Genomic DNA, 14,145 nt, shown 5'->3' on the forward strand with positions numbered 1-14,145 from the left:
GTCAAAGAAAGCAAAAGATTTTGGGACTTGATGAGGTAACTTGATGAGGTAACTTGATGAGGTAACTTGATGAGGTAACTTGATGAGGTAACTTTAGGGAATGACGAGGTGTCGGCTCTGATATTCAAAGCACGTGACCATAAGGGCTGGCTTTCAAATGTGAAATAGTTCAAGCTATCCCTACCCTAATTCGTCATCAGTCCATAACCGACATCTATACACGATGTGGACGGACCAGGCTGACCGTGAAAAGCATACGAAAAAAAAAAAAAAAAACACAATGACGTGCTTAAATTTATTTCATAATTAATTTTTCTATCGAGTATTTGAATTTTTTTTAACAAAATGTGTTGCAATAGTTGAGTTCTCTTTACTAATTTAAAGAAAAATGTGGGATTGTTATTGTTTTTTAAAAAAATGCTTTTTTAAACGTTAAAAATGTGTTACTAAATTAACACAACCCATATTTATAAATACCCATTTGACAATTCTTAATAAGTAAATAAACATATTTTTTAACAAAAATGTGTGACCTTTTTGTGTGACTTTTTTACGTGTGACTTGTTTCGCTCACCCCATACGCTACAGTCACCCCGCCCATAACACACACTGTCGCCCCGGCCACAACCCCCACTGTCACACCGACAGACGTACAGACATACAGACATACAGACATACAGACATACAGACATACAGACGTACAGACATACAGACAGACGGACAGCCGAACAGACGGACAGACGGACAGACGGACAGACGGACAGCCGAACAGACGGACAGACGGACAGACAGACAGACAGACAGACAGACAGACAGACAGACAGACAGACAGACAGACAGACAGACAGACAGACAGACAGACAGACAGACAGACAGACAGACAGACAGACAGACAGACAGACAGACAGACAGACAGATAGATAGACAGACAGACAGACAGACAGACAGACAGAAAGACAGACTGTAAAATCAAATTCTTGTTAATAGTCGGTGACGGCAAGTGTTATCAGACATTGTAGGCCGCCTAATTTCTCATTAGAGTCTTTTGTTTGTCTAAAGCATTCGCCGCCGCTCCGGCACCGTGGACTGGACGGCCAAACATAAACTCGGGACGGGGCACAGACATTTTGTCGCCAGCACGTCAGTTACCATTAGGAAGTCTGCTATAGCTTGCGTCATTTAGCGTCATTTAGCGCTAGAGGTTGTGCTAAAGCTTGCGTCATTTAGCGCTAGAGGTTGTGCTATAGCTTGGGTCATTCAGCGTCATTTAGCGCTAAATGTTTTGCTACAACTAGCGTCATTTAGCGTCATTTCTATAGGTTGTGCTACAGCTAGCGTCATTCAGCATCATTTAGCGCTAAATGTTATGCTACAACTAGCGTCATTTAGCGTCATTGCTACAGGTTATGCTACAGCTAGCGTCATTCAGCGCTAGAGGTTGTGCTACAGCTAGCGTCATTCAGCGCTAGAGGTTGTGCTACAGCTAGCGTCATTCAGCGCTAGAGATTGTGCTACAGCTAGCGTCATTCAGCGCTAGAGGTTGTGCTACAGCTAGCGTCATTCAGCGCTAGAGATTGTGCTACAGCTAGCGTCATTCAGCGCTAGAGGTTGTGCTACAGCTAGCGTCATTCAGCGCTAGAGCTTGCATCGAAAAATTGTTTAACGTATTGCTTGTAGAGTCGGGAACATTGTGAAGGAGAGAAATTTCGGGGAAAATCATTCGACATTTTTTACGCCGATTCATGAAAATGAAAACTATTCCGAATAATGTTTGACTGGCACATGAAGAAAGTCTGTGTTGTACCGAAAGATTCCAACACATCTTGTAGTCAAGTGTTGTAGTCAAGCAGCGTAGCTTAATTGACACGGACGCTCCGGTCATTAAAGTACAATGTAGAGAACCATCATCAAAAAGACATTTCAAGCAGCGAATAAAAATGCTTGACCACTGGCCAGCCGTGTCCAGCTAATGACCTGCACATGTGCCGACATCTGTATCTCGTCATATCTAACGCGCCGTCTGACCCACATACCTCACTCCAACCCTAACCCTACAACTAACCCTAACATTAACCCTAACCCTAACCCTAACTCTAACCCTAGCACTAACCCTAACCCTAGAATTAACCCTAGAATTAACCCTAGTCCTAACTCTAACTCTAACCCTAGCACTAACCCTAACTCTAGAGCTAACTAGTGGCGTAAATCTAATACAAACCAGTCTCTTGTTCAAATATAGAGGGTGGTCAGTTGAGTGGGGGGTAGGGGTGTGGTCAATTGAGTGGAGGGTAGGGGTGTGGTCAATTGAGTGGAGGGTAGGGGTGTGGTCAGTTGAGTGGAAGGTAGGGGTGTGGTCAATTGAGTGGAGGGTAGGGGTGTGGTCAGTTGAGTGGGGGGTAGGGGTGTGGTCAATTGAGTGGAGGGTAGGGGTGTGGTCAGTTGAGTGGGGGGTAGGGGTGTGGTCAATTGAGTGGAGAGTAGGGGTGTGGTCAATTGAGTGGAGGGTAGGGGTGTGGTCAGTTGAGTGGGGGGTAGGGGTGTGGTCAGTTGAGTGGAGGGTAGGGGTGTGGTCAATTGAGTGGAGGGTAGGGGTGTGGTCAGTTGAGTGGGGGGTAGGGGTGTGGTCAATTGAGTGGAGGGTAGGGGTGTGGTCAATTGAGTGGGGGGTAGGGGTGTGGTCAGTTGAGTGGGGGTTAGGGGTGTGGTCAATTGAGTGGAGGGTAGGGGTGTGGTCAATTGAGTGGGGGGTAGGGGTGTGGTCAGTTGAGTGGAGGGTAGGGGTGTGGTCAATTGAGTGGAGGGTAGGGGTGTGGTCAGTTGAGTGGAAGGTAGGGGTGTGGTCAGTTGAGTGGAAGGTAGGGGTGTCGTCAGTATCGTGGAGGGTAGTGGGATGTGTTTTCTTCAATCTAACAGCCGTCAAACTTGGCCAACAGACGCCAACATGAGCGAACAGTGTACGAGCTGTTGAAAGCTCATCACCCTGAGCCGAGCTTGGGCTTAGGGTTAGGCTTAGGGTTAGGGTTAATGCTAGTGTTAGGGTTAGGGTTAATGCTAGGGTTAGGGTTAGGGTTAATGCTAGGGTTAGGGTTAGTGTTAATGCTAGGGTTAGGGTTAGGGTTAATGCTAGGGTTTGGGTTAATGCTAGTGTTAGGGTTAGGGTTAATGCTAGGGTTAGGGTTAATGCTAGTGTTAGGGTTAGGGTTAATGCTGGTGTTAGGGTTAGGCTTAGGGTTAATGCTAGGGTTAGGGTTAATGCTAGGGTTAGGGTTAATGCTAGTGTTAGGGTTAGGGTTAATGCTAGTGTTAGGGTTAGGCTTAGGGTTAATGCTAGGGTTAGGGTTAGGGTTAATGCTAGGGTTAGGTTTAGGGTTAATGCTAGGGTTAGGGTTAGGGTTAATGCTAGGGTTAGGGTTAATGCTAGTGTTAGGGTTAGGGTTAATGCTAGTGTTAGGGTTAATGCTAGTGTTAGGGTTAGGTGGCTGTTAGAAGCGCGTCTCTAAATGTGAGCCGCCTTGCTGGCTAATCTTTTCACCAGCTGGTCGCGTCCTTGGTTACATTAGATGGTGTATATACCAGTGGTGTCCACATTTTTAGATGTCTAGGTGGGTGTTATAATTGTACAGACACCTTCAATGGTTTAGAGTGCGGGAAGATCTAGTTCTAATTGTACATCGATCTTGGAGTAGTTTGACCTACATCCACCTTGGAGTAGTTTGACCTACATCCACCTTGGAGTAGTTTGACCTACATCCACCTTGGAGTAGTTTGACCTACATCCACCTTGGAGTAGTTTGACCTACATCCACTGGACCTACATCCACCTTGGAGTAGTTTGACCTACATCCACTGGACCTACATCCACCTTGGAGTAGTTTGACCTACATCCACTGGACCTACATCCACCTTGGAGTAGGTGGACCTACATCCACCTTGGAGTAGATGGCCGTACATCCACTGGACCTACATCCATCAAAACTCCCGCTGTCTCGACGATGTAGAATTTATGTCTTTAATATTCGATGTCTGTTTGCTGAAGATTTACGTCCCCTGGTTTCACAACCCAGGGGAGATAACGACCGTACAACTCAGCGCCCGCCCGATCTTAACGTAGGCAGATCTGATTTGTTCGTAATAACGTACCTTGTGTTAACTTTACTTTGTGTTAACTTTACCTTGTGTTAACTTTACCTTGTGTTTACTTTATGCTAACTTTACTTTATGCTAACTTTACTTTATGCTAACTTTATGCTAACTTAACTTTGTGCTAACTTTACTTTATGCTAACTTAACTTTATGCTAACTAAACTTTATGCTAACTTTACTTTATGCTAACTTAACTTTATGCTAACTTTACCTTGTGCTAACTTTACTTTATGCTAACTTTACTTTATGCTAACTTAACTTTGTGTTAACTTTACCTTGTGCTAACTTTACTTTATGCTAACTTTACCTTGTGCTAACTTTACTTTATGCTAACTTTACTTTATGCTAACTTTACCTTGTGCTAACTTTACTTTAACCTATGTTATCGCTACCTTCGAATAACCCCGTGGAAAGATTCATTTCCTATTTCTGACAGGTGGTTGCTATGTTATCGCTACCTTCGAATAACCCCGTGGAAAGATTCATTTCCTATTTCTGACAGGTGGTTGCTAAGCAACGTTTGAGATTGTTACTAATGGTTTGACGATGATAAAAAATGTATGCTTCGAAGAAATTCGTCATACAACACAGGATCATACAACACAGCATCATACAACACAGCATCATACAACAAAACATCAAACAAGAACTAATGTGTGGAGAGACAAGAGCTAAAGTGTGGAGAGACAGGAGCTAAAGTGTGGAGAGACAAGAGCTAAAGTATAGAGAGACATGAGCTTAAGTGTGGAGAGACAGGAGCTAAGGTGTGGAGAGACAGGAGCTAAGGTGTGGAGAGACAGGAGCTAAAGTGTGGAGAGACAGGAGCTAAGGTGTGGAGAGACAGGAGCTAAGGTGTGGAGAGACAGGAGCTAAGGTGTGGAGAGACAGGAGCTAAAGTGTGGAGAGACAGGAGCTAAGGTGTGGAGAGACAGGAGCTAAGGTGTGGAGAGACAGGAGCTAAAGTGTGGAGAGACAGGAGCTAAGCTGTGGAGAGACAGGAGCTAAGGTGTGGAGAGACAGGAGCTAAGGTGTGGAGAGACAGGAGCTAAGGTGTGGAGAGACAGGAGCTAAGGTGTGGAGAGACAGGAGCTAAGGTGTGGAGAGACAGGAGCTAAAGTGTGGAGAGACAGGAGCTAAGGTGTGGAGAGACAGGAGCTAAGGTGTGGAGAGACAGGAGCTAAAGTGTGGAGAGACAGGAGCTAAGCTGTGGAGAGACAGGAGCTAAGGTGTGGAGAGACAGGAGCTAAAGTGTGGAGAGACAGGAGCTAAGGTGTGGAGAGACAGGAGCTAAAGTGTGGAGAGACAGGAGCTAAGGTGTGGAGAGACAGGAGCTAAAGTGTGGAGAGACAGGAGCTAAGGTGTGGAGAGACAGGAGCTAAGGTGTGGAGAGACAGGAGCTAAAGTGTGGAGAGACAGGAGCTAAGGTGTGGAGAGACAGGAGCTAAGGTGTGGAGAGACAGGAGCTAAGGTGTGGAGAGACAGGAGCTAAAGTGTGGAGAGACAGGAGCTAAAATGGAGAGACAGGAGCTAATGTGTGGAGAGACAAGAGCTAAAATGGAGAGACAGGAGCTAATGTGTGGAGAGACAAGAGCTAAAATGGAGAGACAGGAGCTAAAGTGTGGAGAGACAAGAGCTAAAATGGAGAGACAGGAGCTAAAGTGTGGAGAGACAGGAGCTAAGGTGTGGAGAGACAGGAGCTAATGTGTGGAGAGACAAGAGCTAAAATGGAGAGACAAGAGCTAAAATGGAGAGACAGGAGCTAAAGTGTGGAGAGACAGGTGTGGAGAGACAGGAGCTAAAGTGTGGAGAGACAGGAGCTAAAGTGTGGATAGACAAGAGCTAAAATGGAGAGACAGGAGCTAAAGTGTGGAGAGACAGGAGCTAAAATGGAGAGACAAGAGCTAAAATGGAGAGACAAGAGCTAAAGTATGGACAGAAAAGAGCTAAAGTATAGAGAGATACGAGCTAAAGTATGGAGAGACATGAGCTTAAGTGTGGAGAGACAGGAGCTAAAATGGAGAGACAGGAGCTAATGTGTGGAGAGACAGGAGCTAAATGGAGAGACAAGAGCTAAAGTATAGAGACAGGAGCTAAGGTGTGGAGAGACAGGAGCTAAAGTGTGGAGAGACAAGAGCTAATGTGTGGAGAGACAGGAGCTAAAATGGAGAGACAAGAGCTAAAATGGAGAGACAAGAGCTAAAGTATGGACAGAAAAGAGCTAAAGTATAGAGAGACACGAGCTAAAGTATGGAGAGACATGAGCTTAAGTGTGGAGAGACAGGAGCTAAAGGCTAAAGTGCATGACTGACCTGGTCCGGTGGTAGGACGAAAGCCTTGTTGTAAAGCCATGTTGTTGAAAGTGTTCCAAGGCGACAAGTCGCTGCCGATGTAGGGCGCATAGTTCCCTAGACCATTCGAGCGTCCCAACGAACTTGCAAACCCAGTGGACTCGCTCCTGGGTGGTGTTGCTGTTGATGGTGTAGGAAAAGCGAATGTGTTGTTGTGCGCGTACGCAGTGACGTCATTAGGTGAAGTCCAAATAGATGACGTTGTAGGCGTGGTCATATTTGGATTGGGCGTGGTCATGTACTGAACAGGTAACATGGCTCTAGTGGGGGGCACGTACACTGGACTTGTTCCTGAAATCAAATATTTCACGCTAAGCGTTCACTCTACATCATCTTACACTTAGCGTACACGCTACAACATCTTACACTTAGCGTACACTCTGCAACATCTTACACTTAGCATACACTCTACAACATCTTACACTAAGGGCACACTCTACGATTGTAGGAAAAAAAGTCACAGGAAAAAAAAACACAGGAAAAAAAAACACAGAAAAAAAGTCACAGGAAAAAAAGTCACAGGAAAAAAAGTCACAAATGTATATTTGCATGATATTTGTTAATACTTTTATGTATTAAATATTTAGAGAGTGCAAATTAACTTAGGATTAATTAAATGTAATGTAATGTGTGTAGGCTGTATACGCATAGGAATTTTTATAATTCATCTAAAAATATTTATTATGAAGTATGTAGATTGTAATTATTTTAAACTTAAAATTAGTAGCATTTAATAGAATGCTCCAAAGTCCACGGTTTTCATCGTGTTTTTTTTTTAAATACCAATATTAAATTACCGTGAAATGGTAAGTTCATCTGACTTGCTGCCCTCAACTCATGGCAACAATAGTTATGTTTAGTTCAACCACCTTTACTGCCCACATTTATCACGCTCATTACATAACAAAACTTAGGATCAAAACAGAAAGCCGACAAGGTTCAAAGGCTGTCATTGACGCGTAACGTCAACAACACAAAATATGTTCGGACAATGCCTACTGAGGAGAGGCCGACCAGAGAATAGCCTACGGCAAAATTTGCCTAAATTTCTTTTATAATTAACTTTTCTACCGCGTATTTAACTAAATACGTAACAAGTTGAGATTGTTGCGTAAATTATCTTAGAGTATTTTTACTTACAATTTTTATAAATCATAATGCTTTTAACGTCTATAAATAATTTATGCTATCAAAAAATACAACCCACAACAATAAACATACAAAATTTTACAATTGTAAACAAATTAATAAAAATATTTCTAAAAAGATTTTTGTGACTTTTTTTCTGTGACTTTATTTCTGTGACTTTTTTTCCGATAAAATTTTTCCACTGTGACTTTTTTTCTGTGACTTTTTTTCCTAGCAAAAACTGTGACTTTTTTTCTGTGTTTTTTTTTCCTGTGACTTTTTTTCCGTTTACCCACTCTACAACATCTTACACTTAGCGTACACTCTACATCTTACACTTAGCTTACACTCTACAACATCTTACACTTAGTGTACACTCTACAAAATCTTACACTTAGCGTACACTCTATAACATCTTACACTTAGCGTACACTCTACAACATCTTACACTTAGCGCACACTCTACATCTTACACTTAGCGCACACTCTACAACATCTTACACTTAGCGTACACTCTACAAAATTTTACACTTAGCGTACACTCTACAACATCTTACACTTAGCGTACACTCTACAACATCTTACACTTAGCGTACACTCTACATCTTACACTTAGCTTACACTCTACAACATCTTACACTTAGTGTACACTCTACAAAATCTTACACTTAGCGTACACTCTATAACATCTTACACTTAGCGTACACTCTACAACATCTTACACTTAGCGTACACTCTACAAAATCTTACACTTAGCGTACGCTCTACAACATCTTACACTTAGCGTACACTCTACAACATCTTACACTTAGCGTACACTCTACATCTTACACTTAGCTTACACTCTACAACATCTTACACTTAGTGTACACTCTACAAAATCTTACACTTAGCGTACACTCTACAACATCTTACACTTAGCGTACACTCTACAACATCTTACACTTAGCGTACACTCTACATCTTACACTTAGCTTACACTCTACAACATCTTACACTTAGTGTACACTCTACAAAATCTTACACTTAGCGTACACTCTACAACATCTTACACTTAGCGTACACTCTACAACATCTTACACTTAGCGTACACTCTATAACATCTTACACTTAGCGTACACTCTACATCTTACACTTAGCGTACACTCTATAACATCTTACACTTAGCGTACACTCTACAACATCTTACACTTAGCGTACACTCTACAACATCTTACACTTAGCGTACACTCTATAACATCTTACACTTAGCGTACACTCTACATCTTACACTTAGCGTACACTCTATAACATCTTACACTTAGCGTACACTCTATAACATCTTACACTTAGCGTACACTCTACATCTTACACTTGGCGTACACTCTATAACATCTTACACTTAGCGTACACTCTATAACATCTTACACTTAGCGTACACTCTACAACATCTTACACTTAGCGTACACTCTATAACATCTTACACTTAGCGTACACTCTACAACATCTTACACTTAGCGTACACTCTACAACATCTTACACTTAGCGTACACTCTACAACATCTTACACTTAGCGTACACTCTACACCACACACTCATCTGACGCTAAGCACTACATGAGGTTGGGTGTTACATTGTTATCTCACCTGCATTCAGGTATCCATTGCTTGCGGCCTCCTGCACGTAGCCTGCTGTGGACAATGCTAGGCTACTTTGGTACATCTTTTGCCCAATATTTTCTATAGCACCCTCAAACCGGATGTCGTCAGAGCAATCACCTGCGACGTCACAGTTAATAACTTGATCAGCCTTGACCCTCAGCTTGCCGGACGAAGAGTTGCTGTTCTTGCAGCCAGACTCTTGGCCTAATCCTAACCCAATCGCTAAATCTTCGGTCTTTGCGCGGATGTCCGAGAAAACTCGACGTTTGGTGCTGTCCAAATGGTCAAAAAAATGTTCGACGTCACGACTAGCCAGGAGTGGTCCAGACGGCGCCAAGCTAGGCTTCATCCCACGCTACATCAAACCTCTGTTGGCCACTTGATGTCTGTTGGCCACTTGATGTCTGTTGGCCACTTGATGTCTGTTGGCCAACTAATGTCTGTTGGCCAGTTGATGTATGTTGGCCAATTGATGTCTGTTGGCCACTTGATGTCTGTTGGCCAGTTGATGTATGTTGGCCAATTGATGTCTGTTGGCCAGTTGATGTCTGTTGGCCAGCAAAGGAATTAGGCAAAATACTTGGGTTAGGGTTAATGTGAAATTGCAATAGGTTTGAAGATCTCTCGATAAACAAACGAGTGTGATGGTTTTGTGATGTTTTGTGACAATGTTGAACCTAGAAGATCCTTACAGATATTCTGCTCTTTTTCATCATGTTTATGTCAGATGAGATGGTGTTTATGTCAGGTGAGATGGTGTTTATGTCAGGTGAGATGGTGTTTATGTCAGGTGAGATGGTGTTTATGTCAGGTGAGATGGTGTTTATGTCAGATGAGATGGTGTTTATGTCAGGTGAGATGGTGTTTATATCAGGTGAGATGGTGTTTATGTCAGGTGAGATGGTGTTTATGTCAGGTGCGATGGTGTTTATGTCAGGTGAGATGGTGTTTATGTCATGTGAGGTGGTGTTTATGTCAGGTGAGATGGTGTTTATGTCAGGTGAGATGGTGTTTATGTCAGGTGAGATGGTGTTTATGTCAGGTGAGATGGTGTTTATGTCAGGTGAGATGGTGTTTATGTCAGGTGAGATGGTGTTTATGTCAGGTGAGATGGTGTTTATGTCAGGTGAGATGGTGTTTATGTCAGGTGAGATGGTGTTTATGTCAGGTGAGGTGGTGTTTATGTTAGGTGAGGTGGTGTTTATGTCAGGTCAGATGGTGTTTATGTCAGGTGAGATGGTGTTTATGTCAGGTGAGGTGGTGTTTATGTTAGGTGAGGTGGTGTTTATGTCAGGTCAGATGGTGTTTATGTCAGGTGAGATGGTGTTTATGTCAGGTGAGATGGTGTTTATGTCAGGTGAGATGGTGTTTATGTCAGGTGAGATGGTGTTTATGTCAGGTGAGATGGTGTTTATGTCAGGTGAGATGGTGTTTATGTCAGGTGAGATGGTGTTTATGTCAGGTGAGATGGTGTTTATGTTAGGTGAGATGGTGTTTCTGTTAGGTGAGATAGTGTTTATGTCAGGTGAGATAATGTATATTAGCTGGTGTAGGGGGATTATTTTGGAATGAGAAGGTATTATTGGAGCGGGGTGGGTGTAGTGGGTTATTTTTTTGTATTGTGCAGGGCAGCCGACTGACCGTTTTCCAACGGAAAACTGGGTCGTCTAGTCTGAACTAAATTCATCACTATATTTTCTGAGAGGGTCATCTTAGGCAGAGTAAGCACTTTGCCTAAGACGGCACAGTAGGCACTTTTTTTAAGGCTCACAAAGTTTTAGGACCGACGAAATTAAATATTAGTAAACGAATTCATGAAAAAATACATTTTGGACCTACAAACGTCACAACGTGAGATATTGAAAACAAATGTATAATAGCAGATGACTAAGAAATTAAATCATAAAAGTTAGGCCTATAGCAAAAAAAAAAAAAAAAACTATTTTATGATTTAAATTGAAAGTTTAAAATATTCGTTTACAAATGTAATTACTTTTGCATCCCATTTACAAATTTAGTAATGTTTGAATCGGAGCGGTATTGTTTAAAAACTGAAACGTTATTATTGCATTGCGTTAACTGTGTGTCTCTTTGCGTTGACGAAGTTAGAAATGGCATCAATTCATGTCTTTTTGTGTTGACGAAGTTAGAAATGGCATCAATTCATGTCTTTTTGCGCAAGCAGTCAGCGGATTTGATTTTGGAAAGCAATGCAAGGGAGGGCAGTCGTACTTGTCTCATCAGTGACCAAAAGAAATGTCTGATGCGTCGGAGATTCAAAACTTGACATTCAACACTTGTTCCAAAAATTGAAAGATATTCGGAATCAAATATTCTACAACTTTTCCCTTTCCTTGTAGCCAAATGAATTCAGCCGTGGCATTTTGTCGCAGACACTTTTCAAAAGAAACGTACCCGTAAGGTCAATGTCTCGTCTAGAATTACGAATACAAAAAGTGCCTACGGCCATATGAAGACTCTGTTTTCTGTTGCTAATTTTTAAATGTATTCTATGTATCTATCTACCTGCCTGTCCATCTATCTGTCTCTCTGTCTATAGGTATTATATATATATATATATATATATATATATATATATATATATATATATATATAAATATATATATATATATAGGCTATATATATATATATATATGGCTATATATCAGTTGCGTAACGAGGTCGGGTGTCACCCGGTGCGGCACTTAATGGTGTCACCCCCCAGAGGCATAGCGACCCTTCCCGGGGACAAACTTTCAAAATTTCGATCTGCACCCCCCCCCTCAAGTTTTCGATTTGCACCCCCCTCCCTCAAGTTTTTCTCTATATATTTTGCTATTTTTGACCTTGGTGTCACCCCCCCCCCCCAAATGGTGTCACCCGGTGCGGTCCGCATCCCCGCCCCCCCCCCCCTCGCTACGCCTCTGATATATATATATATATATATATATATATATATATATATATATATATATATATATATACAGAGAGAGACAGACAGACAGACAGACATACAGACTTACAGACAGACAGACAGACAGACAGACAGACAGACAGACAGACAGACAGACAGACAGACAGACAGACAGACAGACAGACAGATAGACAGATAGACAGATAGATAGATAGATAGATAGATAGATAGATAGATAGATAGATAGATAGATAGATAGATAGATAGATAGATAGATAGATAGATAGATAGATAGATAGATAGATAGATAGATAGATAGATAGATAGATAGATAGATAGATAGATAGATAGATAGATAGATAGATAGATAGATAGATAGATAGATAGATAGATAGATAGATAGATAGATAGATAGATAGATAGATAGATAGATAGATAGATAGATAGATAGATAGATAGATAGATAGATAGATAGATAGATAGATAGATAGTAGATAGATAGATAGATAGATAGATAGACAGATAAAAGGGCAAACGGCTTCCCGCTTGAAGAAATACCTAGACTCTAGACATACTTCCCATAGTTAGATCTAGTTGTTAGTACATAATTACTCAACAGCTAGAACATTGACCATCATCTACACACGAAAGCTTTCCGTCAATCAAATATCAACTTACCTCCAGGCCGCACTGTTTACCGATGCTACCAAATGTCTTGATTTGGTAGATTTCTAGAACACATACAACTAGCTAGATCTAGGACTTTCCTACTTGAGTACGATCTTCAGTAAGACTTCAATAACTGATTTGGTGAGGCTATCCAAAATATCTTGAAATCAAAAGTATTGTATTCGATTATCTTATACAACAGTTGATTAGCTAATAGAACAATGGATTATCTAATAGAATTCTGTTGTTGCCTCTAATCCTATCGAAGAATTTTGATGTGGCGCTAGAATTGTTGGCCGTTTCAGATTGTCCTCATAGGCTTGTGGAGCCGATCAAGTCTTATCCTGAGCTGTCAATCAAATTGATACGGCGCCGCCAGTTACGTGCTTGCTCGTGTTGGAGGCGGGAGGCTTGCTCAAACGGCGATGGTTTACGTGGAATTTCAGCCAATCAGATTATAGGAGACAACAAGCATTGCGTCGTAGCTGCGAGAGGAATTGACGATGGCGAATCACTGAGGCCCAGCAGCTGATTGGTCCAAGCGATCAGCGCTAGCCCCGCCTACCCAACAACTAAGCGAGGCTAAAAACATTTCATTAACCGCGGCGGCAAGCAGCTGATTTCTGTAGCTCTGCATTGTTTTTAGTTCTAGCACCCATATTACACGTTTAGATCTATATCCCATATGACATATGACTGGTTTTAGGACCATTTTCATTGAAATATCGTTCTGCAACTATAGATGTTTAAGATAACATAAATTACTACCCTAACCAAACCCTAACCCAACCCTACCCACCTAACCAGTTGCGGCAACACATGGTGTCCCTCCCCCCACCAAAGGAAAAGTATATGATATATATATATATATATATATATATATATATATATATATATATATATATATATATATATATATATATATATATATATATATATATATATATATATATATATATATATATATATATATAGGGTTCACAGTTAATAGTAAAGATATTTATATTTAGTCGATTATTAAAATAGCTAGATGTAGCTCTATTTTCTTTTGAATTAGTAGGTTTATGTCATGGTGTCAACGCGACCCCCCCCCCCCCCCCCCTCCCCAACCCCCTCCACCGCTCCTTGTCGGGATCGTCAATTTGTACCAAAAATACTTTTTAACAAATGAATCATTTATTGAACTGGTAAAAAGCATTTGTTCTACACATTTTTTTCTTGATGTCACCCCATGTATGGTTTCACTCGGTGCGGTCCGCACACCCCCCACTCCCCCTGTATCGTGACGCCTCTGACCCTTACG

The 14,145-nt window shown here is 41.6% G+C and overlaps 1 protein-coding gene across 3 annotated transcripts in view; it reads right to left on the reverse strand.

The window, feature by feature from the left end:
- LOC131927257 (GATA-binding factor A) overlaps positions 1–13,131 on the reverse strand; it is a 31,732-nt gene extending 18,601 nt beyond the window's left edge. For 2 of the 3 annotated variants that reach the window (XM_059283027.1, XM_059283024.1), the window contains exons 1-3: positions 12,852–13,131; positions 9,245–9,807; positions 6,453–6,782 (exon numbers count right to left, since the gene is read on the reverse strand). In XM_059283027.1, the coding sequence (XP_059139010.1) occupies positions 6,453–6,782; positions 9,245–9,608 (694 nt within the window). In that variant the 5' untranslated portion in view covers positions 9,609–9,807; positions 12,852–13,131. Of the gene's footprint in view, positions 1–6,452; positions 6,783–9,244; positions 9,910–12,851 lie in introns of those variants that run through there. The other variant, XM_059283026.1, reaches the window with a different exon arrangement.
- Between the last annotated feature and the right edge of the window lie 1,014 nt (positions 13,132–14,145).

The sequence above is a fragment of the Physella acuta genome, unplaced genomic scaffold (assembly GCF_028476545.2).
Source record: "Physella acuta isolate Inbredline_101_S28 unplaced genomic scaffold, ASM2847654v3 ptg001391l, whole genome shotgun sequence".
Classification (NCBI taxonomy): domain Eukaryota; kingdom Metazoa; phylum Mollusca; class Gastropoda; family Physidae; genus Physella; species Physella acuta.